Source organism: Salvia hispanica, chromosome 5 (genome assembly GCF_029641045.1).
Source record: "Salvia hispanica isolate PSC_SH4W2 chromosome 5, Shi_PSC_v1, whole genome shotgun sequence".
Lineage (NCBI taxonomy): Eukaryota > Viridiplantae > Streptophyta > Magnoliopsida > Lamiales > Lamiaceae > Salvia > Salvia hispanica.
Window position 1 is genome coordinate 26510989 of NC_142696.1, and position 26404 is coordinate 26537392.

At 39.4% G+C, this 26404-nt stretch overlaps 3 protein-coding genes and 1 pseudogene across 5 annotated transcripts; 2 read left to right on the forward strand and 2 right to left on the reverse strand.

The window, feature by feature from the left end:
- The first annotated feature begins 285 nt into the window (after positions 1–285).
- On the forward strand, positions 286–3135 carry LOC125186667 (ubiquitin-conjugating enzyme E2 22-like). Of its 2 annotated transcripts, none has more exons than XM_048083082.2 (7): positions 286–564; positions 1361–1461; positions 1540–1684; positions 1759–1836; positions 2160–2272; positions 2375–2478; positions 2563–3135. In XM_048083082.2, exons 2-7 carry the CDS (start codon positions 1459–1461, stop codon positions 2900–2902), a joined length of 783 nt encoding a protein of 260 aa, XP_047939039.1. In that variant the 5' UTR covers positions 286–564; positions 1361–1458; the 3' UTR covers positions 2903–3135. The 2 variants fall into 2 exon arrangements, with proteins under 2 accessions (XP_047939039.1, XP_088914289.1); XM_089058163.1 differs by lacking the exon at positions 286–564 and adding an exon at positions 655–823.
- An 866-nt stretch (positions 3136–4001) lies between these two features.
- On the forward strand, positions 4002–5931 carry LOC125189049 (putative aquaporin SIP2-1). 2 transcript variants are annotated; one of them, XM_048086218.2, is made up of 4 exons: positions 4002–4417; positions 5257–5362; positions 5477–5508; positions 5588–5931. In XM_048086218.2, the coding sequence occupies exons 1-4, from the start codon at positions 4136–4138 to the stop codon at positions 5774–5776; spliced, it is 609 nt and encodes a 202-aa protein (XP_047942175.2). In that variant the 5' UTR covers positions 4002–4135; the 3' UTR covers positions 5777–5931. The 2 variants fall into 2 exon arrangements, with proteins under 2 accessions (XP_047942175.2, XP_047942174.2); XM_048086217.2 differs by having other exon boundaries at positions 4005–4417; positions 5257–5508.
- On the reverse strand, positions 5896–7672 carry LOC125189047 (magnesium-protoporphyrin IX monomethyl ester [oxidative] cyclase, chloroplastic). Its single transcript, XM_048086216.2, has 5 exons — positions 7208–7672; positions 6966–7030; positions 6566–6893; positions 6380–6478; positions 5896–6302 (listed from the first exon to the last, which is right to left on the reverse strand). Exons 1-5 carry the CDS (start codon positions 7655–7657, stop codon positions 6039–6041), a joined length of 1206 nt encoding a protein of 401 aa, XP_047942173.1. The 5' UTR covers positions 7658–7672; the 3' UTR covers positions 5896–6038.
- Positions 7673–17931: 10259 nt separating this feature from the next.
- LOC148926558 (uncharacterized) lies at positions 17932–18841 on the reverse strand (annotated as a pseudogene).
- Between the last annotated feature and the right edge of the window lie 7563 nt (positions 18842–26404).

The following is a 26404-nucleotide window of genomic DNA, read 5'->3' on the forward strand; positions in this document are numbered from 1 at the left end:
AGGACCTTTATTTTAAATAAAGCATTTCACTTATAATCACACTAACTTGGTTGGCGTTTTTCCAAAATCCGGAATAAAAAAATTAAAAAAAAAATCCTTATCATAGAATATATTTCTAGATTAGCCCTTAGGAAAGAAATTATAAGAAATTTAATTAGTAGTAGTACAAAAAATTTGAATAGATGCAGCTGTAGAGTGGGTGTATTGTAACGGTACAATTTGAAGAGTGGCAACAAGATGTTGCCATGTTGGCTTGCCAATATCAATTCACCCAATTTTATCTCAATTCTAAATCCCTACTCTCTCTCTCTCTCTCTCTCTCTCTCCCTCCCTCTCTCTCTCCATCTGCTTGCTAAAAATCAATTCCTCAATCACATATTCACATACAAGGAGAGGGATCGCTATCTGAAATCCTTTTTGTGGCATCTGCGAAGTCTGATAGTATATCTGTCTACCACAGAAAGCGAAAGCAGAGTCAAATTCGCACGCCCCCATTCCCCCTTATCGCCTCATAATTTTAATGCCGTTGCCCGTTTAGTCTCTCTCTCTCTCTCTTGGTTGAAGGTACTTTTTTTCTTTCTAACCCTACTTTCAAGTACTGGTGTTTAAATTTCTTGGTTTATCAGCGTATTTTGGGATTGTTTGAGATCATATCGGAATTGGGCTTCCCGATTTTCTTTCAAGATTTTGTTTTTGTGTGCTACCCTTGCTTTCCTCTTTCTCCCTCGAATTTCCCGATTTATAATGGTGGCTTTTTGAGTGATCCAATTTTAGGGTTCTGATCAGAAAAATGTGCCATTTCTAGTGTTCTCATGTTTAAAATGTGATTTTTGGCACCATCTTTACTTCTAAACCGAACTTGTTCTTTATTTCTGTGTAATTCACTTCAGAATTGTATGGGGACGGTTTCAAAATATTCAGATTAGAGAAGGTTTTAGGTGCAAGATCGTTAGATAACATCTTGGCAGTGCCAATTTGAAAATTATTATGTCTTTGTTTTGGGAGTTACTGCATATTGGTCTTTGGCCGGGGGTACTATTTTGACTATTTTTCTATAGAATATAAATGGACTACATGACTTGTGAGAGATCATTATGCTGATTGCTGCAGTGGGTAATTTGGGGGAGTAAGTAGGAGAAAACAAAGTCGATGAACAATGGTAGTTTTGGGTTAGGAATGTTGATCTGATTTTTCTAGTTTTCTTCGATATTGTATTTCAAGGAATTGCTAAAACTTGTAGTGTTATGTCAACATTCAAGCTGATATTCCTCAAGGACATAAACACATATTCAATGGTGTTTTCTTTCATTTAGACTAAGCTGTTGAGTGAACTAAGTTGCTAATTTTCCTACTTTTGCAGGATCCTGTTTTGGATAATTGTCCCAATCTTTGTCTTATCTGGTACTTGTGCATAGCAGCCGTTGAGAGTATTTTTTACGCTCTTTCACGCAACCTGCAATGGTAATGTTCTCTTCATATATATGTTCTTGTTTACATGCACAAACAATGGTATCTGAGTCAAAAGAACCTTTCCTCCAGGCAACTAACGAGAATCTTCCTCCAAATGTCATAAAACAACTGGCAAAGGAACTTAAGAATCTTGATGAAACCCCTCCAGAAGGCATTAAAGTTGGTGTAAATGATGACAACTTTTCTGTTATATATGCTGATATTGAAGGCCCAGGTACCTACTTTAAACTTGCACACCTTTTGTAACTGGCATCGGGGCTTTTGTGATTGACAGTGTGACCTTTGCAGCTGGGACGCCGTATGAGAATGGTGTTTTCCGAATGAAGCTGATATTGTCTCAAGACTTCCCACACTCTCCTCCAAAAGGTCTGTGATCCTGCACTTAATATCGCTGCCAGTTGGATTAAGTAGTTCCAAATGAATAACTTATTGCGTTCTCTTGTATAAAGTATGAATGTGTGCATGAATGAAATATCCTTTGGTACTTCCATAGGCATCAGTAGTTTTAACCACATTCATTTTCGGAAACTGTCCGCGCTACTTATGGTTGGAGGTTAATGTATGAGTGATATATAGTGGTTGACTGGGTTAGCTTGTAATATGAAACTTGATACTTCTGGTCGATTTAGTTTTGGGTCGGTACATGAATGAGACCATTCTAAATTTTCGAGCTATTATTTTTCTATCAGGCTATTTCTTGACAAAGATTTTTCACCCTAATATATCATCCGTTGGTGAGATCTGTGTAAATGCATTGAAGAGAGACTGGAATCCAACTCTTGGCTTACGGCATGTTTTGATTGTAAGTTCTGTCAGGTTTCCTACCTACATTCCAATAATTAGATAATATCACATGAACGCTACTTCGCATATGTTTCTCATTCTGTCTTGTCTGACTGAACAGGTGATCAGATGTTTACTTATCGAACCATTTCCAGAATCGGCTCTAAATGAACAGGCTGGCAAGATGCTGCTAGAAGATTATGACGAGTATGCAAGACACGCTAGGTGAGTTACCATTACTGAATTTATGTGCTCTTTATAATAATTGTAGAAAGCTGTGTGATGATCATAAAATGCCTAAAACATCAGGCTTTTTACTGGAATACATGCTGTGAAGTCGAAGCCGAAGCTGAAATCTGGAGTGATTTCTGAGCCGACTGTGTTGAACGCGGACCAGATGAATACCTCAGTAAAGTGTTCCGATCAAAAGACTGTCACATCCGGTGGTGCTCCCCCGTTGCCTTCCCCATTGGCCCCCAAACCAGAGAACGGGCAAGATCAGTCAGCAACTATGCCGTCGTCAGCTGAGATAGGAGTGAGTGGATCGAAAGCAGCTCCAGCGACGCTGAAGAAGGAGGCTGCACTGACAAAGGTTCCCGCAGACAAGAAGAAGATAGATGCTAGAAAGAAAAGCTTGAAGAGACTATGAAACATCGGTATCACTCTGTGGTTTCCTTCTACCTACTATTTTTTAATGTCAATTTGTTGTTCTCTTGTACTACATAGATGGGAGCTTTGGATTATAAGTCCGATGTCGATTTGTTGGAATATAACTCCTTGGCCCTTTTCTCTCTTTATTTGTGAAAGAAATGAGTAGTATCCAATTGGGGTACATAAATGCTACATTTGGTGAAATATATATCAATTTTCATCGTTTATTTACATGTGGGTGTGCCACAAAGATGATGTAAATAGTAATGTGTCCTAAGTTCTAGCTCATTAAAGAGAAAAAAACATTTCCAATATATAAAATGTACAATTAAGTATGAACCAAAATGGAAATAAATGTCATTGACGTATGAACCAAAATGAAAATAGGTGCTATTGTTAAATAATTAAGTATAAAATTGCAATGTTAAATTGTTAATTATATTAGGAAAAAGAAGTGAGTCTTAGAATATTTTGCAACAAAATTATTTCTCCTTCTGTTCAAAAAGAATATTAACTTTGAGTTCAGAACTGATTAATACAAAATTGATAAAGTAAGAGAAGATAGAGAGAAAAAAGTAATTAAGTATTGTTGGTGGAGAATGAGTTTTATCTCATTAGAGAGAAAAAAGTTTTTAAAATTAGAAAGAGCATATTCTTTTGGACGAACTAAAAATGAAAGAGTGTGGTACTTCATCCATCCCATAAAAATAAGAACACTTTCCTTTTTCGTCTGTCCTATAAAATTATCTCATTTTCATTTATGGAAAATTATCTTAAACTCAATACTCGTATATCAATTTATTTACAACTTATACCACTATGGTCCATTAATAAACATTAACACTAATTTAATTATCCTTCTTCGTATTTATCTTACTTTACTAATTATGCATAAAATTTTGTCCCGTCACAAAAATCCTTATTTTTTTGCGGAGGAAGTAGTGCTATTAGTATTTTATTTTGTCAAATTAATTAACTTCATGTGATTTCATGATATCAATTCTCTGCCTTATTACCAATAAATTTTTAGTCCCTACTTATCAGGAAAAAAGTTTTCATGGTATAATTCCAATATTAGAAAATTAATGTAGCCCAGCATTTATTTTGATTAGTAGATATTCACAGAAAAAAATCAAGCCCTTGTTATCTCTAAGGCAAAGATTTCCTGGAAAAATCAAATCGTGGTGAAATTTGTGTCGCATGATCCTCTGATTTCAATTCCCCAACCCCAATGGCGGGAGCAGGGCGTCTTCTCGCGGCGGATTTCGCGATTTCGCTGATGTGGGTGTTCTCGAACGAGCTAATCAAGATTTTCTCCTTGGGTTACGCCGCTTCTCAGCTGGATGCCGACATTCTTAAATGCGCCCTCTCCGTTGCCAACATGTTCGCCTTCGCCTACATGGGCAAGCTCACCCACGGCGGCGCCTACAATCCACTCGCCGTCTTGGCCCCCGCTATTTCCGCTGATTTTTCCAATTTCCTTTTCACTGTTGGCGCCCGAATCCCTGCGCAGGTTCCTCCCCTTTCCCTTTCTCTTCGCGAATTTTGTGCATTTGCATATTTTGAAGCAGAAAATGTGGCATTTTCCTCTTTTCTGTTGGTGAGAATTCACTTATCAGCTCAAGTTACAAGTGTGGCTTACTTTCTCAGACTGGAATTGGAATTGTAATCGATTATGTCCTTACATTTGCCTTGTTCTGTATAATTTGTTGGTTTTCTGAGTTACTCCGGTACTTAATTAGGAGGGTGTATGTTTAGTGATTCTGGATGTTTCTACTGTCTATCTATGAAGAATTTCAACCATCATGGTGGGGCTTGGGAAACAATATCTTGTTTAGGTTCATCTACACCTTCTCATATGGAGGAAATTTCTAATCTGCATAGGAGACACCAAGACGGTTGAGGAGAAATCAGCCCTTGGATTGAAGGTTGGTGTTTAGCATGAACAATAAGGTGGAGTTCGGTTTCCTGGATAAAATAGTACCAAGATACAATCTAGGATTGAGTTGTGAGATTATTTTAGTTGGATGGGTTGGATCCCATGATTTCCATCCAGGATAGAGTTGTGGGATGGAATCTCATGAACCAAACACACTACATACTTAATCCCGAGATACAATGTTGCAAACCGAACACCCCCTAAGTATATACTGATAGGGATCTGGATATTCTCATAGGTAGACCAAGAATGGTGTCGATCGCATTACTGCTCAAGCTGATTAAAACAATGAATACAGATGTGTACTCATGATTGACTGACCCTTACTCTATATTCTTATATATGGATATTAATTCGATTGCCAAAGCCTAATATTCTTGCATCTCTGATTCTATTTTGTGTCTCTTCAAAAGGTGGTTGGGTCAATTTATGGTGTGAGGCTCATTATGTCGACCTTCCCTTGGATGCAACACAAGCCACACTTGAAAGTTGACATAGCAACGGGCGCACTGACAGAAGGTCTCCTGGCCCTTGCCATCGTGACCATCACCCTTGGCCTGGCTAGAGAGGATTTCTTTATGAAAACTTGGATTTCCAGTCTTGCAAAACTAACTCTCCACGTTCTTGGTGCAGATCTAACCGGTGGATGCATGAACCCAGCTCCTGTAAGCATTTCTTTCCTTCTTTGTCTCGTCTCACCCCCACAAGCTGCAGTCAGTTCAAATATCACTTTTCCCTTCTCAGGTAATGGGGTGGGCTTTTGCTAATAAGCAACACATCACCAAAGAGCATTTGGTTGTTTACTGGCTTGCACCAGTCGAGGCCACTTTGATAGCTGTTTGGTTGTCTAGAATACTATATGGAACAAAAAAGGACAAGCGCGCAGCTGTGAAGGACACATCCCCACATCAGAAGTCGGAAAAATCAGACTGAACGTGTCATTCATCATTTAGTTGTACAGTTAAAGATGCAGTTTTTGGTTATTATTTGGTATCTATGTCTAGCTTCAGTCATGTAGTTGAGCAAGTCTATGTAAGTAGGAAATCAAGACATTGAAATCCAAGGCATTGTTCATTCCATTTTTACTACATGTAGAGTGCAAGATTCATACAATGTTTTCCCATGCTTTGTTCATAGCTATTATACAATGATAAGCTGTCGTACTCTGCTCTACGGATTAGAAATAACTAAAGAATTAGTAAACAAGCTGTGGCTCAAACTCAGCAAAGTCCACTGAACCAGATTCAATGGGTTTCATGAGATATGCAGCAAGCAACTCACTAGCCAGAGCTGCAATGAGAGGGATCCTCTTTAGGTTCTTCACCAATGGGATGTCGTCAGTGTCCCCGACCGCCAGAAGCTTTGTGTTGATCTCCACCATCCTATCCAATTTCCTCTTGAACTCTGGGTTCTCAACGTCCAACACAGCAGGGAATATCCTTGCAGTCGTGCGATTCGTCTGCACAATTGATATAAGATTGAGCCTCTCTTGGATAGGAATAAGCAAAATTATTACTCCATGAAATAGTTTTTTACCTCAATTATAACATGCATGTCAAATTGCTTTGTGTCAAGACCAATGCCTTCATAGAAAGCACTTCTTTGGCAATCATTAAGGTACATAGTCACATAAACCTGCAGACATCAACATAAAAGAATGTAAGCAAATATGGGATGATGCATCACAAGCCTCAAAGAAACAACAAAAAAAGTGAGATTTACAGAGAGGCAGAAGAAGCGGGACCACAGCTTCGCCTTCCAGTCATTGAGGAACTGCGGCTGAGCCTTCATCAGAGCAGAGAAGAAATCACCATGGCGATTCTCATCCTGGCACCAGTTCTCAAAGTACTTGAAGATGGGATAGCACTGATACTCGGGGTTCTCCTTGAGGTGCCGGTATATGGTAATGTATCTCCAGTATCCAATCTTCTCAGACAAGTATGTTGCATAGAATATGAACTTAGGCTTGAAGAAAGTGTACTTTCTGGCCTTGGTAAGGAACCCCAAATCCAGAGCCAAATTGAAGTCAGACAAACCTTTGTTCAGGAACCTGGTAAGAAAAGTTCCATAAAACCTTAGTTTCAGCATTCATGGAAGCCATTCAAGAGGGAGTTGAACTTACCCCGCATGGCGGGCTTCGTCTCTGGACATGAGAGAGAAAATCTCAGCAACTACAGGGTTAGTTTTCTGCAAAAGCAGCCAACAATGAGTTCATTACTACTTATTTCAAGATAGGCAGGCAATGCTGTCCAGATAAGGAGAGTATTACAAGATATCTGTAAATTTATCATACTATTAATCATAAATTAACCATTAGCATAGCAAAACAAGTAGTTAGTTGAATGAATTGAAAGAAGAAAAGACCTTAAGCCTGCGGCCGAGCTCCTTGTAGAGAAGGAAACCAGAGAACTCAGCAGTGCAAGAACGCTCCAAGAATTCGACAAAGATTTGCCTCAAGGGGCCCTGCAGCTTGTCAGCAGCCTCCTTGAATTCCTTATTCCTGACGAAGTGGGTCTGGTTGAAGTCGGTCTTGAACTCCTGCAACAGAGCCTCGAACTCACCCATGTTCAACTTGCTGTTGATCTCCGTGTTGAAAAGCTGCTCCATTTCGTCAAAATCAGTGGTGTAGAACCTCGGCGTCAAAAGAGACTCCTTTATCTCTTGCTTCTGGCTCTTCTTCTTGCTCGCCGGGCTCGCAGCGGACGCCATTTTCACGCTCAAAAATCTTGTCTTGGAACACCTCGAGCTGCCCAATTTTGGGATGGAGGTGTTGAATTTTGAAATGGGCTTTACTAGAGCCATTTCTGCTGCCATTCATTCTCCACGTTGCCATTATACTTATAACATAAATTGGAGCGATGAATCTAATCTCATCCAATGAAAATCTTGGAGATTAATTGGAGTCTGACACGTGGAATTTCCATCTTGATTTGCAAATTCTGGTGTATGGGTTTTTGTTTTGGGGTTCTTGTGGTGAATCCAATCCGAAATAACCCGATTATATATTATTATGGGCCGTTTGGTAGCTATGTTTCGCCTAGATAAGAGATTAATCTGGGTTTATTTGTGTGTTTGGTAGTTATGTTACCAAATATAGTAGCCCGTGTTTTATTTCCGGCCCGCACAAAGCCCACTGAAAATCTTATGTTTTAGTCATATTTGTAACTACCCAAAATCCCATGTTATTTATCATGGAAGCCTAGCTAAGTTAGCAAAATACAATTTTACCCATCAAAATTTCTAACCCATCAATTTTACTTAGTTGTTGTATTGAAGGACGTCATTTTCCTATTAAATCATATTAAGAATTTTGTTGATGTCAATTTGTTGTTCTAATTATATTACTTTGTTATTTTATTTACATTATATTATATTATAATATTCTCATTATATTACTTTATGTTCTCATTATATTACTTTACATTAAATCGTATTATATTCTCATTATATTACTTTATTTACATTATATTATATTATACTTATAATTACGTAATACTTGAAGGCAATTGCTTTTGTTTTGAACATAAATATACGATGTTGTTCAATCCACAAACGCTTTAAACTTCAAAAAAATTGAACATATAAAATTTGGTACTTGATAAAATATTTTCATATAGAATTTGTCCAAAATAATAATTGATTATTCATAAAATTTGTCCAAAATTATTAATGCTCACAAAAATAGAATACCAAAATAAATATAAGTTTTTTTATATAAAGATGCTAATTTTTGTAAGGAGTTTAGCTTGAAAAGATGTTAATTTTAAACAAAACGATTTTATAGGAATAATTAGGGTAAAATGATGATAGTTTAGTAATTAACTTAAACTAATGAGGATAATTTTGACAATCATAATTTTAATCCTTACTTGTGACTTATTGTACCAAACACTACAATAAGATAACTCACAATTATCTTAATCTACCAAACACCCAATATATGTAAATTAACTAATCGAAACTATGATTACTATCATAATGGTATCATGTCTAGTCGAAACATGACATAGCTACGAAACGAGCCCTTATAGGGTAACGTGCTATATGGGCCAGACCGAGTGGGTTGGCAGGTTAGGCTGGCTGACAAAATAGGGTTGCGAGCCAGTCTGACAAGTTACACTTTTCAATTAAAATAATACTCTCTCAGTCGCACTCAAGAGGTCCATCTTTCCTTATTAGTTTGTCCCAATCAAGATGTTTTATTTATATATTTGAAAATAAATCTTTTTCTCTATTTGCTTATTAATATATTCAACTAGTATTTTTTTTCCTCTCTACTTACTCCTTTTAACTCATCCTTCTAAAATCTCGTGTCACTAAAAAATGTGGACATCTTGAGTAGGACGAATGAATAGTAAATTTAAAAGTTGTTCTAATTCTAGACTCTGCTAACAAAATTTCATTTGTTCTTGCTTTCATAAATTTTATGTATGTGCTCCCTCCGTCCCATAAAAAGATATCACACTTGTGGGATGGCACGGAGTTTTAGGGGGTTTTGTTTTTTGTTTTAGATGAAGAGAGAAAATATATTTTTTATATTAATGTGAGAAGGAATTTTTTCCAAAAATGGAAATATGACATCTTTTGTGGGACGGAGGGAATAACATTTTAATATAAATTATTTTTAGAAATCTTAATGAAGACAAAAAATTTAATTATATGCTAAACACTTTTGTTCTTTGTAAATATGTAATTATATTTTTAATAATACATTAATTTGAAAAATTATTCTTTTCTAATGGTTATGAGAATATATTTTTTAAAATTATTATTATTTTATAAATACATACTTTTTTATTATTTTATACTCCCTTCGTACCCCGTTATTCACTTTTTTTCTTTTTCGGCTCGTTCTAAACTATTTGCACTATATATATTTTAAGTAAGAATTATCGTATTTAATTATAATATTAGAGTTAATTAAGTTTCTCTTATTAAGTGTTCTCTTATTACACTTAGATTATTAATTTAATTACACTAATTATGTCACGACCGCAATTAGCTAAGGATAGCATAACTCGGTTTATCGCGACTAAGGAGGGATTATAAGAAGCGGGGATAGAAATTAGGGGAGATTAAAGTCGAGACATAAGGAGACACACCATTATAATATTAAAGGATATTACTTATAACAAAATATATTCGATCAAGGGGACTCGAGAGACTGTTCTTACAAGTTCGACTTATCAGAGTTTAGAAATTTAACAATAAGCGAGCCCTTATCAACGGCACAGCGGAAACAAAAGAACGCGGTTCATGTGTGGAGACATGAACCTCCGAGAGTTTTATTCTTATATAGCTACTAGTCTGCCCTCCACAGCACTTGATCCACCCTTCCACGATCAACCTGCACATTTAGAAATATATGCAGGGCTGAGTACGAAGGTACTCAGTGAACATATTGCCGAAAAAAAAATACACATATACATTTTTTTAAAAAAATATTGTCAAGCCATTACTACAGTAACACTCAGGGATTTTATTAAAAGACCCGAGCTTACTAAAATTATTCACATTGGGCTGCAGCCCCTTTTTCCTGTACTTAGCCATATCTGATCATCTTGTGCCGCTGAGATGGTGTTCTCATACGGTCACCTTCCCTGCCCATCATGACAGGGGTATCCTTGTGCCGGGAAGGTGGCCACCTTCCACGGTCACCTTCTCTGCCGTCCGTTCACGGCCAGAGGTATCCCGTGTACACTAGTCCGAGCGGGGACACCACCCTCACTGGGACCCGAATTCGACTTATATATCATCATTCATAATTCACTTGGCCTTAGCCAACAGATAGGCATCATACACAAAACATTTATGGCAAGACAACATCATTAAAATCACGAACATGTGTTCGAGTTTTCACAAAATATAATTTGTATTTTTAGTATAAGAAAGCTCACCTTGGTCGTTTAGTTTCCTTACTTGAATCTTTCGTTCCAACTCGACTTGCGAACGTACCCTTTTGAAAATTTTACAAAGAGAAAGTACTAGTTTAGTTTTAAAACTTATCCAATTTAGAATGAAGATCTCACGCTTAAACCTATTACTAATACTAACATTATTATTATTATTATTATTATTATTATTATTATTATTATTATTATTATTATTATTATTATTATTATTATTATTATTAATCCTTAAGAAATTTCTAAACTTACATTATTGGTTATGATTTCTTTTGTTATTTCCGATTCTGATTAAAATTGGGTTCCATGTCTTAATAGTATTCCACGAGTTATAGCAACTTGGATCATTACTAAATATGTTGCTTAACCATTTACTCTTAGGCCCAGAATATTTAAATTCAAAGTTGGGCTTACTTCCATTATAACTACAAGCCTAAATAATTAAAAGCAGTTGGGCTTGATGTTATATTTTACATAACCTAAACAATTTATTCATGAGCCCAATTAACAAACCCACACTCAAATACCCTAACTTCATCTTCCTCCCTCATTTCTCCTAAAATAGAAGAGCTGCAATTCCTGCCTCCACTGACCCCGCCGAACGTCCCCCCTCCGGCGCCGCCATCGTACCGCCGCCGATTTCGACGGCGTCTCCGCCCCCCCCCCTCCTTTCTCATCTCTCTCTCTCCCCCTCTCTCTCTCCCTCTCTCTCTCTCTCTCTCCGCCTTTCTCTACAGATCTCCGTCTCCCCCACTCCGCCGCCGTCGACCTCGGGCCTGCCGTCACGCCACCGCCACCACGGTTCTGCCCCAGCGCCGACGCCGACCCCTTTCTGGATCCGCCATGGCTGAGAGCACGGCGGCTCGCCGTGGCGGCCTCCCTCTCTCCCTCTCTCGGTCCTCCTCCCTTCACCGCCGGCATGCACCGCCTCCGCCACCGAGGTCGTTCTCCGACAGATAGGGTAATCAACCTTCTTCTTCTTCTTGTTCATCTATTTTTTTTCCCTCTTTTCCCCCCCTTTTTATTTACCAAGATTTTATTTTTGAAGTTGGAACTTGTAAATTCAAAATTTCAGATTTTAAGGAATGAAAACAGTGGCGAATTTCGGAGCGTGGGCTGTCGATTGTCGGCGACGGAGTGCCGAGTTCGCTGCCGGAAGTCTCTCCGGCAAATTTCTATGTTATTTAAGCTAAGTTCTTAGTGCTCCTTAAAGTCTGCCATTTCTAAGTTCTTGAGAGCCTATAGCAACTAAGTTCTTGAGGTGCTAATTCCATCAAATACTAATTTAGCATTTTGGGACAGAGGCTGTTTTAAGCCTACGTGCAACATGTTTGGATACAAAAATTTGTGTCTTGAGCAGAGACGTCTTTGCCTATGTGTAAAATATTCATGGATGCCAAATTGGGGTTCTACCTATTTGAAATTCTGGCAGAGACATGTTTGGTCTATTTGTCATGCTGAAACCTATATGTCATGTTGTGAATATGGGGAGGAAAGTAAGGATTTTTGGTACTCACCTTGTTGTGATGTGGAAAAAAGAAGGATTTGTTGTTAGCTGGATTTTCTTCTATGTTAACGTCCTTTTCTTGGAAGGATTCTTGTTGCCTTTGTTGCCTTTTTAGAGGTGAATATTTTGGTTTGTGAAAGAGTGTGGCAGTGAAAGTGACGGTATATATGTGTAAGGAAGCCAAGTTGGCTGACATTCTTCTGCCAGTATATTTTTTTGTCAGGAGAGTTATGATTCTCCTGCCATATCAATAAATGCAGCATTAAATGTTGCTGAAAAGATGATCCTCTAGGATCCGGCTCTTTACATAATGTATTTGTATTAATCATGATTTAGAATCTTGGTTTACTCATCTATTTGAATTGTTTTGGTGTAGGAAAAACCGGTCCAAGTTCGTGGCTGCTCTCATTGATTTACCCCCCTTCTTCGAACATTCGATGTATAAATTAAACTTTTGTTTGATGTATCGGACATTAAAATTTTGGTTTTGGTATCCTATTTGTCTAATTAAACTTATTATATTTCTACATATATATATATGTGTGTGTGTTTATTTATTTGCCTAATGTTGAAAATAAACGACGACGACAATCTATCGTAACTTAGATGTAATCACACAAAATGTCACAAGCAAAAGTATATATAATTAAGCTAAAAATTATTATTTCTAGTCGTAACGTCTTAGCGGGTCGTTACATACTATCCCCCTTAAAGAAATTTCGTCCCGAAATTTAAGAATTTCCTAGGCAAAAAGCTCGGGATATTTTTCCTTCATCTTCTCTTCCAGCTCCCAGGTTGCCTACTCCTGTCCGTGGTTTCTCCACAAAACCTTCACCGTAGCAATCGATTTATTTCTGAGTTGTTGCACCTTCCTATCCAGGATTGCCACCGGCTTTTCTTCGTAACTCAGGTCGGGTTCCAGAGCGATTTCTTCGTGACGAATCACATGTTTTGGGTCAAACATGTATTTTCGAAGTTGGGAGACGTGGAACACATTGTGTATGTTTCCAAAGTTGGGTGGTAGTGCCAAGCGATATGCGACTGGGCCCACTTTCTCCAGAATTTCGTAGGGTCCAATGAATCGTGGTTTTAGCTTACCCTTGAGTCCAAATCTTGTTACCCCTTTAGTTGGAGATACTTTCAAGAAGACTTTCTCTCCAATGGTAAATTTCAGATCGGTTCGACGTTCGTCCACGTAGGATTTCTGTCGGTCTTGCGCTTCCTTGATCCGACTCCGGATTTGTCTCACGATCTCAATCATCTCCGCCACGGATTCTGGGCCTAATACTTTTCTTTCCCCTACTTCGTCCCAATAGAGTGGAGACCTGCATTTTCTTCCATATAGTGCCTCGTAGGGCGCCATGTCGATGGTGGCTTGATAACTATTGTTATAGGCAAACTCTATCAAGGGCAAGATGGATTCCCAGTTTTCTCCTCTATCGAGTACGACGGCCCTCAACATATCTTCCAGGGTTTGAATTGTCCTCTCAGATTGTCCGTCAGTTTGGGGGTGGAATGCGGTGCTGAAATTTAATTTCGTTCCCAATTCTCTTTGCATGCTTTGCCAGATACCGGATGTAAGTTTCGAGTCCCGATCTGATGTGATGGACACAGGCACTCCATGCAGACGCACGATTTCTCGAATATATAACTGCGCTAGTTTCTCTGATCCATATGTGATGGGGATGGGAATAAAATGGGCACTCTTCGTAAGTCGATCAACGATGACCCAAATGGCAGTATTCCCGCGCTTGGTTTTGGGCAGGCCGGTCACGAAATCCATGGTGATGTGTTCCCATTTCCATTCGGGAATTTCCAACGGTTGTAACTTCCCGTAAGGTCGTTGGTGCAATGCCTTGACCTGTTGGCAAGTCAAACACCTTTCGACAAACGATGCGATGCTTCTTTTCATGCCATCCCACCAAAATTTCCTCTTCAGATCCTGGTACATTTTTGTGCTCCCGGGGTGGGCGGTATACGGGGTGTCGTGTGCCTCACTCAATATTTCGTTCCTTAGATCCAGGTTGGCGGGTACACACAGCCTTCCTTCAAAAGTCAGAGCGTTGTCTGCCTCTTCTCTATAATTGCTTTGCTCACCGGTTCGCACCTTCAGTCGTATTTTCTCTAGAGCTTCATCATGTCTTTGTGCGTCTACTATTCGTTTTCTCAGGTCGGGTTCTAGTACCAAAGTGGCGATCCTCGCTTCAACCGTTTCTGGTGCGTGCACTATCTCTATCCTCATTTTGGTGAATTCCCGTATCAGGGTCTCCTCTTGGGTCGCCAGGTTAGCCAGTTGTTGAGATTTTCGACTCAGTGCATCGGCTACCACATTGGCCTTACCAGGGTGGTAATTTATGCTACAATCATAATCTTTCACCAGCTCGAGCCATCTCCTCTGCCGCATGTTCAGATCCTTTTGTTCGAATAAGTACTTCAGACTCTTGTGGTCAGTGAAAATCTCACACTTAACTCCATATAGGTGGTGCCTCCAAATCTTCAGTGCATGCACTACAGCTGCTAATTCCAGATCGTGGGTTGGATAATTCAGTTCGTGGGGTCGGAGTTGTCTGGAAGCATAAGCTATCACCTTCCCATTCTGCATTAGAACACACCCGAGCCCATTTTTCGAAGCATCTGTGTAGACTACGTAACTTGTCCCTGGTTCTGGCACTGCCAACACGGGTGCGGTGGTTAGTTTCTCCTTTAGCAGTTGGAAGCTAGCTTCGCATTCGGGAGTCCATTCAAACTTGATGCCCTTTTTGAGTTGTTGTGTCATCGGTCTTGCAATCTTTGAAAATTCTTCGATGAATCTTCTATAGTAACCGGCCAGTCCTAGGAAACTTCGAATTTCGTTTGGGCTTGATGGCGATTTCCAGTTTTGCACGGCTTCTACCTTTGCTGGGTCTACCCGAATTCCTTCCGCCGTTACTATATGTCCAAGAAAGTTGACCTCATTGAGCCAAAACTCGCACTTGCTGAATTTAGCATGGAGCCTTTCGGTCCTCAACGTCTCGAGTGTGGTCCTCAGGTGCTCCGCGTGTTCCGCTTTGTTCCTTGAGTAGATGAGGACGTCGTCTATAAAGACTAGAATGAATTTGTCGAGATATGGGTGGAATATGCGATTCATCAAATCCATGAACACCGCAGGGGCATTGGTCAGTCCAAAAGGCATTACTACAAATTCATAGTGACCGTACCGGGTCCGAAAAGCTGTCTTGGGCACGTCTTCAGACCGGATTTTTAGTTGGTGGTACCCAGACCTTAAATCAATTTTAGAAAATACACTGGCTCCCTTAAGCTGGTCAAATAAATCATCTATCCTTGGCAATGGGTATTTATTCTTGAGTGTCACCTTGTTCAATTCTCGGTAATCTATGCACATCCTCAAGGTTCCATCCTTCTTCTTGACGAAGAGTACAGGAGCTCCCCATGGCGATACACTGGGTCTGATGAAACCCAGGTCTAAGAGTTCCTGCAGTTGTAGTTTGAGTTCTCCCAGTTCCTTTGGGGCCATCCTGTACAGCGCTTTAGAGATCGGTGCAACTCCTGGTTCTAAATCAATGGTGAACTCTAGTTGTCTGTCAGGGGGTAGTCCCGACAGCGTATCCGGAAACACATCTGGAAATTCTCTTACAATCTCCACGTCTTCAATCTCCTTTTCTTCCTTCTGCTCCTCGCTCAAGTAGACGAGATAGGCGGGACACCCTTTTCTCACCAGCGCGGCTGCTTGCAAGACTGAAATTGTAGATTTTCGTTCATTCATAGTGATTCCATGGAAGTCGACTTGCCCTACTCCTGGAGTTTGAAAAGAAATCTGTCTTTCATTGCACTTGATGGTGGCATGGTTCTTGGTCAACCATTCCATCCCTAGTATGATATCGACATCTCCCATTTTCATGACCCCCAAGTTATTAGCGATAACCTTACGTTCTCCAAGCGTGATTTCTAGGTTCGAGCACATTTCTATGATTCCTCCTACAGGTGAGGACACCGTCATTCTAGGTTCTGCTGGTTCTGTTGGGAGTTCTAAGGTGTCTACACACGAGGTGGATATAAAGGAGTGCGAAGCACCAGTATCAAACAATAGGACAACAGGTACATTCAGTAGGGTGCCCATACCTGCCAGATTCCCGCGGTTGTTTTTCTGCTGGTTCTGTCCCAATGCATACGCCCTGGCTTGTGTTGGGAGGCTCTGTCTTTGTGGATGCGGGGCTTGGTGTGGGTTGTTCTGAGTATTTGCCTGCAGAGCTCGCATGTGTTGACGTTGTGCCGGCGGATTAGTTGGTGCACCTCTTCCCTGCGGTCCATTTCGACAGTTCCTGGCGATGTGGCCATTCTTTCCACAAATGTAACAAGTCATCTCTCCGGCCCTGCAGATTCCGCTGTGGGGTTTGTTGCATTTGGGGCAGAGATTGGGCCTTGGCTGAGTGTATCTGGTTGGGTTGAAGGGATGCTGCCTTATAAAGTTTTGAGGGCGGGGTGGTCCGTGCCATGGCCTCTTTTGTCCCACTGGTTCTGGTTCCCTTCCCACTTTCTCTTGTCCCTGGGGGCTTGGGTCGTGGTCTGCAGTGGCATGTTTGTGGGGTTGGGTGTAGGTTTCTCCTTAGGCAATGCAGCTTCGATATCCAGTGCCAGTTTCAGAGCTTCAGAATATGGTAGTATGCCACGGCTGGCCAATGCTACTCTTATTTCGTGCCTCAAGCCAGCACAAAATTTTTCGGACATCTTTTCATCGGTATCCACTTGATCAGCTCCGTATCTGGACATGTCAAAGAAGGCGCGATCATATTCCGTTACCGACATACGTCCTTGTTTTAAATTGTAGAACTCTGTTTCCTTTTGCTTTTTATAGCTCTTGGGGATGTACTTGTCGTAAATTCCTGTCTTGAACCGCTCCCAAGGTAGGCTTTCTAGTTGATGCGGGGTCATTGTTTTCTTGCGGGCCTCCCACCAGTAATCTGCTGACCCAGTCATTTGAAGTGAAGCACAAATCATACGCTCCTGATCTGTGCACTGCAGTAAGTCAAACAGGCGCTCTAGCGTACGTATCCACGCTTCTGCTTCTGCGGGGTCGCCTCTTCCATCAAAGGTTGGCGGGTTCTTCTTCAGAAAAGTGTTCACAATCGTCCTATCCACCATCGGGGCAGGTGGAGGCGAAGGTGATCGAGGTGGAGATGGTGGCGGGTTGTCTGCTCGTTGTTCTTCAACCTCGGGTCGCGGCCCTCTACCACGTCCCCTTCCTCTTCCTCTTCCTCGGGGTCGTCCAGCTATCATTGGCGCCATTCTATATCGATAAAACATTTCTTTAGGAGTTACTATTATTGTAAAGATTAAGAAGTAAAAGAACTTTATTTTACACCAACAATTATCACCAATTTCTACTAAAGACAGGAAGTAGCAAACAAACATATATCTATATATAAGAGTGTATGTACAGGGAAAAATTGCCTCACAGAGGACTTTCATACAACCATTCTTGGCATCGCAAAATATCACATCCGTTACTAAACAGATGCTAGTCAAAATAGGTCAAGTCACGGAGCACTCACACGAATACTTCCGTGATGTCAAAATACTACAGCCAGTCACAACATAAACCAGAACAGTCTCATAATGGATCCGTTTCTGGTGTACACACATATATATACATAAACACCCCATCACTAACATGATGTCTAGGTAGTACTCTCTGAGGTCCCTAACTCCTCCTCCTCGGGCTCCTCCTCGTCCGAGCTCTCGTCGATGTTGAAGGCCGACTCCATAGTGGTTCCTGGCGCATGTGGTCCTCGGGTGATGACTCCCCAATGGCGCCTAGCCCACGCACGGGGCCTACGCTCCCATGGTGTGGGCTCCTGGCGAGTAGGAGGAACTATCTCTCCCGGCGGTGTCTCTGGGCGAGTCTCAGTAGGGAGTGGCAGTGGCTGTAGACGACCGGTGCCCACAACGACCTTCGGCTCGTCCTCCTCCATCTCCGAAGAAGAAATGGGGGCCTTGCCCCTCCTCCTCCTCTCCGCAGCAGCTGCTCGTAGCTCCCTGGCCTCAGAGTCGGTCGCTGATGTCCCGGCTAGGCTCGGTGACGAGGAGCTGATGTGGTAGAGGTCATCCTCATCCACGGGGAGACGGGATGGCCCTGCCTCGAACTCCCTGCGAGTCCGACGTCCTAGCAGGGAAGATGGCGAAAGAGGGAATAGGTCCTCGGGCTGTGGGGGAACTGGCTGTGGGGCAACTGGTGGTGAAGCAACTGGCTCGGGCGGTGGTACCGGCTGCAGGAACACTCCGGCGAACCCTACAGCTGCCAGGTCGCCTGGGCGTACGTATGGCCCCCTCGGTGCCTGCCCGTGCAGAATGAAGCATAGGTGGAGCTCTCCGATGAACTCCGGAAAGTTCCCCACAACGTCAAAGAACGGGGGCACAGGGAATAAGTAGTAACGAGTGAGGTCAAGGGCGTAACCTACCCAATCAGAGGGCAGGAGCCTGATCAGTCGCTGAATACCATCGAAGTGTGAGACCCCGACGGAGTAGGCCCCTCGCCCAAAGCCATCTGAAGTGCGCTAACAATAGTCCGAGATCATCACCCTCAAGCATCACGAAGGTGAGGTACTCGAACAAAATGTCTGAGACCGTGGGATACACCATCTACAAAGAATGTGTGTGTCGATCAGATCCTCGTATACTCATACATAAATGTGCGTATAAAGCGTAAGAAAGTAAACGTGATGCAATACGTATGCTATGTCACTACGAGTCGTATCCTCACTATGTCGTAATTGAGCACTAGAAGGAGTCCTAAAAGTCAGTTTTGTATCACATCCTACATGTTCACTATCGTTCGAGAATAGTAGTTATAAAGTTCTTGGTGTCGTTTGCCTAGCTCAGGAAAGCGTTGGCAATATACATTTCTGCTCTACCCGGCTAAGTATAATATTCAATACACAAATCTGTAAATATGAGATACACGCTTGCTTTTTAAAACAATATATATATATATATATAACTTACCTTTGCCTGGTTGAGCGTGTTGGGGTGGGTGCTGGGAGTCTCTCTTGTTAGACGAAAAGTCTAGCGGAACAATGCTAGACTAGAGATTATTGAAAAGACTCTCGGGTTCAGAGCATGGAACCTGGCTCTGATACCACTCTGTCACGACCGCAATTAGCTAAGGATAGCATAACTCGGTTTATCGCGACTAAGGAGGGATTATAAGAAGCGGGGATAGAAATTAGGGGAGATTAAAGTCGAGACATAAGGAGACACACGATTATAATATTAAAGGATATTACTTATAACAAAATATATTCGATCAAGGGGACTCGAGAGACTGTTCTTACAAGTTCGACTTATCAGAGTTTAGAAATTTAACAATAAGCGAGCCCTTATCAACGGCACAGCGGAAACAAAAGAACGCGGTTCATGTGTGGAGACATGAACCTCCGAGAGTTTTATTCTTATATAGCTACTAGTCTGCCCTCCACAGCACTTGATCCACCCTTCCACGATCAACCTGCACATTTAGAAATATATGCAGGGCTGAGTACGAAGGTACTCAGTGAACATATTGCCGAAAAAAAAATACACATATACATTTTTTTTAAAAAATATTGTCAAGCCATTACTACAGTAACACTCAGGGATTTTATTAAAAGACCCGAGCTTACTAAAATTATTCACATTGGGCTGCAGCCCCTTTTTCCTGTACTTAGCCATATCTGATCATCTTGTGCCGCTGAGATGGTGTTCTCATACGGTCACCTTCCCTGCCCATCATGACAGAGGTATCCTTGTGCCGGGAAGGTGGCCACCTTCCACGGTCACCTTCTCTGCCGTCCGTTCACGGCCAGAGGTATCCCGTGTACACTAGTCCGAGCGGGGACACCACCCTCACTGGGACCCGAATTCGACTTATATATCATCATTCATAATTCACTTGGCCTTAGCCAACAGATAGGCATCATACACAAAACATTTATGGCAAGACAACATCATTAAAATCACGAACATGTGTTCGAGTTTTCACAAAATATAATTTGTATTTTTAGTATAAGAAAGCTCACCTTGGTCGTTTAGTTTCCTTACTTGAATCTTTCGTTCCAACTCGACTTGCGAACGTACCCTTTTGAAAATTTTACAATGAGAAAGTACTAGTTTAGTTTTAAAACTTATCCAATTTAGAATGAAGATCTCACGCTTAAACCTATTACTAATACTAACATTATTATTATTATTATTATTATTATTATTATTATTATTATTATTATTATTATTAATCCTTAAGAAATTTCTAAACTTACATTATTGGTTATGATTTCTTTTGTTATTTCCGATTCTGATTAAAATTGGGTTCCATGTCTTAATAGTATTCCACGAGTTATAGCAACTTGGATCATTACTAAATATGTTGCTTAACCATTTACTCTTAGGCCCAGAATATTTAAATTCAAAGTTGGGCTTACTTCCATTATAACTACAAGCCTAAATAATTAAAAGCAGTTGGGCTTGATGTTATATTTTACATAACCTAAACAATTTATTCATGAGCCCAATTAACAAACCCACACTCAAATACCCTAACTTCATCTTCCTCCCTCATTTCTCCTAAAATAGAAGAGCTGCAATTCCTGCCTCCACTGACCCCGCCGAACGTCCCCCCTCCGGCGCCGCCATCGTACCGCCGCCGATTTCGACGGCGTCTCCGCCCCCCCCCCCCTCCTTTCTCATCTCTCTCTCTCCCTCTCTCTCTCTCTCTCCGCCTTTCTCTACAGATCTCCGTCTCCCCCACTCCGCCGCCGTCGACCTCGGGCCTGCCGTCACGCCACCGCCACCACGGTTCTGCCCCAGCGCCGACGCCGACCCCTTTCTGGATCCGCCATGGCTGAGAGCACGGCGGCTCGCCGTGGCGGCCTCCCTCTCTCCCTCTCTCGGTCCTCCTCCCTTCACCGCCGGCATGCACCGCCTCCGCCACCGAGGTCGTTCTCCGACAGATAGGGTAATCAACCTTCTTCTTGTTCATCTATTTTTTTTCCCTCTTTTCCCCCCCTTTTTATTTACCAAGATTTTATTTTTGAAGTTGGAACTTGTAAATTCAAAATTTCAGATTTTAAGGAATGAAAACAGTGGCGAATTTCGGAGCGTGGGCTGTCGATTGTCGGCGATGGAGTGCCGAGTTCGCTGCCGGAAGTCTCTCCGGCAAATTTCTATGTTATTTAAGCTAAGTTCTTAGTGCTCCTTAAAGTCTGCCATTTCTAAGTTCTTGAGAGCCTATAGCAACTAAGTTCTTGAGGTACTAATTCCATCAAATACTAATTTAGCATTTTGGGACAGAGGCTGTTTTAAGCCTACGTGCAACATGTTTGGATACAAAAATTTGTGTCTTGAGCAGAGACGTCTTTGCCTATGTGTAAAATATTCATGGATGCCAAATTGGGGTTCTACCTATTTGAAATTCTGGCAGAGACATGTTTGGTCTATATGTCATGCTGAAACCTATATGTCATGTTGTGAATATGGGGAGGAAAGTAAGGATTTTTGGTACTCACCTTGTTGTGATGTGGAAAAAAGAAGGATTTGTTGTTAGCTGGATTTTCCTCTATGTTAACGTCCTTTTCTTGGAAGGATTCTTGTTGCCTTTGTTGCCTTTTTAGAGGTGAATATTTTGGTTTGTGAAAGAGTGTGGCAGTGAAAGTGACGGTATATATGTGTAAGGAAGCCAAGTTGGCTGACATTCTTCTGCCAGTATATTTTTTTGTCAGGAGAGTTATGATTCTCCTGCCATATCAATAAATGCAGCATTAAATGTTGCTGAAAAGATGATCCTCTAGGATCCGGCTCTTTACATAATGTATTTGTATTAATCATGATTTAGAATCTTGGTTTACTCATCTATTTGAATTGTTTTGGTGTAGGAAAAACCGGTCCAAGTTCGTGGCTGCTCTCGTTGATTTACCCGCCTTCTTCGAACATTCGATGTATAAATTAAACTTTTGTTGGATGTATCGGACATTAAAATTTTGGTTTTGGTATCCTATTTGTCTAATTAAACTTATTATATTTCTACATATATATATATATGTGTGTGTGTTTATTTATTTGCCTAATGTTGAAAATAAACGACGACGACAATCTATCGTAACTTAGATGTAATCACACAAAATGTCACAAGCAAAAGTATATATAATTAAGCTAAAAATTATTATTTCTAGTCGTAACGTCTTAGCGGGTCGTTACAAATTACTCAATTCTTAGTTTACGATCCAAAAAAGAAAAATGTCTTAGTAGCATTGGACGAAGGGAGTACAATAATTGTGTTATCATTATAATAATTAATTTTTTTTTAAAAATAAAGAAGATTAAGTAGTTCAATTACTTTATTATGTGAAGTACTGGAAATGAATTCTAAGTTTTAATGAAATGAAAACTAGAACGAATTAATTTTCTTTGGCCCAATTAGCCTAGCGAGTTACCCCGAAACTTGAAGATTAGGGTTAGGGTCAAAAAGTTATAACCCGAAAAAGACACAACTCGAATAGCCGCAACAAATAACCCAACAACTCAAGCGGGGCGGCACGATTGACATCCCTAGTTAAAACTATCTTTATTTATCTAATGTTATAATAAACGCCAATTCCTCTATTATTAATTAAACTACATAGTTTAATACTCTCTCCGTCACTGAAAAGTATAAACTATTTCCTTATTAGTTCGTCCTGAAAAGTATGAAATTTCTAATTTTAGAATAGTTAAACAACATATTATCCCTACACATTTACAACTTATACCATTACATCACACTACTAATGATGTGAAGCCACTCTCCACTAACACCACTTACATTACCCTTTTTTCTCAAATTCTCTTATCTTACCAATTATACATTAAAATCAAATGTCAAATTAAATGTTCATACTTTTCAGGACAAAAGGAGTATAATAATATCACACTTTACATTCCTTTCTTACAAAACCTATAGCACTTTAGTGTATTTATATATGGGATTATATTAAAATGACAACACTTTTTAAGATGACAACTTACCACCAATAACAGCAGGGATTTGGATCCCCTGCTGTGCAATCAGCCACAGCAGGGGATGCTGTTAGATGCACAGCAATAAAATATTTATATATTATAATATTAATATTTATTTTAATAAAATAATATGATGTTTCTAACAGCACCCCCTGATGTGGCTAATTGCACAGCAGGGGATCCAAACCCTAACCGCAGTTGATATTAGGATTGAACGGTGATATTAGGATTGAACGGTGATTTAAACTGCCACGAGGCAGGCTTTATTTTACTAAACTTAATTTTTTTTTGAAAATCGCGTGAGGATAGAGAAGTAATTCATATTTCATGAGGTTGTTCTCTCAACCGTGAATCACGTAATTTTCTTCTCTTTCTTCAATCTCAGTTACAAATTCTTCTTTCTCTCTTTTCTCAATTTCGTTCACATATTCACGCGAATCCAGAAATGTGTTTTGAAGGGGGCGGGATTGTGTTCTCTTATACTTTGTTTGCTTGTCTTCAAATACACGTAACAACAACTTCACTCATAATCATCATCATATTTTCTTACTCCCTCCGTCCCGCTTAATATGACACGTTTTCCTTTTTAGTTTGTCCCAACCAAGATGACACATTTCCTTTTTTGGAAACTTTCTCTCTCCAATTAATACACCCGACCACTTTTTCTCACCCCTATTAAAATATTAACCTTTCTTTCTCTCTCTATTTTAATACTTCTACCCACATTTTCTCTCTCCAATTAAACACATTAACCAATTACTCCTAAAACCCCGTGTCGGCTAAAGAATGTGTCATCTTAGCCGGGACGGAGGGAATATTATATTTGATATATCCAATAAACTAAAGTCCTAAATTGGTTTCATACATTTTGCTCAAAAAAACTTTTTCTAAATATTTATGCTTTGGTCAAAAATTAATAATGGACAATATGATCGCTAAAATTTTCTTTTGAAAAATCAACTTGACGATAAAAACTAGTTTATAAAATTGTAGTATAAACGTATAGCTTATAGTTTAAAGTAATACGGTATAAAATAAACTCTATTGATGCTTTAAAAATATAATCAACTAATATAATTTAATATATACCCATAACAATATTTCTTTTGTAAATTTCATTATTGATTAAGACTTTGAAGTAATAAAATCTCGGGGGCTACGTTTAGTAATTATTTTTATGAATTAATTCTACGGAGAAATGGAGTAATATATTTATTGAAAGTCACTCTACTAATTTCTTAAATTTGCCCAATTAATATTAGGCCCAACAATGCAGCCCAATCACATGTCATCTTCTCTCCGTCCGACCCTTAAAATCTCCAATTCCGGCATTAACACCATTATTTTCATATTTCAATAACTCCATCTTCTCTTCTTCCCTCCTCCCTGCGCAGTTCTCCATTGCCGCTCAGCTAAGGAGTCTTCTTCTCTCTCAATTTTTTTCTAAGGAGGGGGCGACCATGGAATTTTCCAGCCAAGCCTTAAGAAAATTCAACCCTCTCGGCCTTCGGGGGAGCGGCGACCGCCCCCTCCTGCCCCCTGGATCCGCCACTGACACACTTTCTTGACGCCTTCTCTAGTGGCCCTGACAGCAACATATGTTTGCAATATTAAACACACCTCTACAACATATTGAAAAATAATGAGACTATCATTAATTTATAATAAGAGCATGAGTCATTAATTTACTGAACGTCAATACACAACATAATAGGATACACATAACAACATGTAAAGTACAATGAATACATACTTCCAGCATAATTCATATTAAAAGCATAGTAACATCTGAACAGTACATTACAAAATAAATATGTCATATTACATCATTTAATATCAAATTCAGGTCATTTTTGTATAAACCCGATTACATCAACAAAACAATTTATTAACTTGATAAATACGTCATTTAGTAGCAACAAATAGGTCATTGTTTTAAAGACCATGGGAAATCAACATATTTACTGTACAAAAACGTGGTTGTTCACAAAAAAATAAGTAAGAAAGCCCTAAAACCAGATAAGCACAATCACATAAAAATTAAAACAATTTTCATCAGATGTTCCTCAACCTTTTTTCTAAATCATTGTTTATGTTCGAATTTTAACCATTTCCTATTGAGTAAAAGTACCTATTGAAGGTGATTCAAAATTCAACGCAATTTGTAGAAAAAATTATAGCTTATGTTGAGACACATTGACACTAACCATTTCAGCATATTTTAACAATATTAACCAAACAAATAATATTAACCTAAAAACAGCATTATAACCAGTGTTTTAAAAACCGGACCAGATCGGCCGGTTCGACCGGTTGGACCGCGAACCGGTAAGTAGTCCGGTCCGGTTTGCTCATATAAACCGCCTATATATTGAGCTGCCTTGAAACAGTGAAACCGGCCGGTTGGACCGGATGAACCGCGAACCGGAAATCGATTTTCACAAAAAATGCTTAAAATTTTGTTGTCAGGGAGGCTTAACCCAAGACCTCTTGTCAAATTAGTAACACCTTTACCACTCTACCACAATGCTTTGAGTGATATGACATGAACATTAACTAAATTTATATATTAAACATGATAAATTTTTATTGACACTAACTTATAATCCAAATTTAATAAATAATTATCAATTTTATTATCTATAACTATATTTAGCACTCACTAAATTTTAATATTATTTTTATATAATCAGTTATACATAAGGTTTAACATTTTTATATATTATTAATTGCATTTTGTTATTTATTAAATCTTAATGTATATAGTATGCATTTACATTTTTATATATATTTATATTATTTCTTCAAATAAAATATATTTTGAAAAAATGAACTTTATTTATTTTTATCATAAAATATCAACAAAATTTTAGCATATTTAAAATATATTTTATTATAAAAATATTAGTATAAATTTAATATTCAATATATTTTACTACTATTCTTTGTGTAATAGTATATTTTTATATAAGTATACGTAATGTTAAATGTGTTTTAGTGATAAATTATTAATTACATCTATCATTCATTATTTAATATATATTTTATATATTATATATTTAATTATATATGTTTATAATAATATTTCGGTTCGACCAGTGAACCGGTTGAACCAGTGAACCAGTA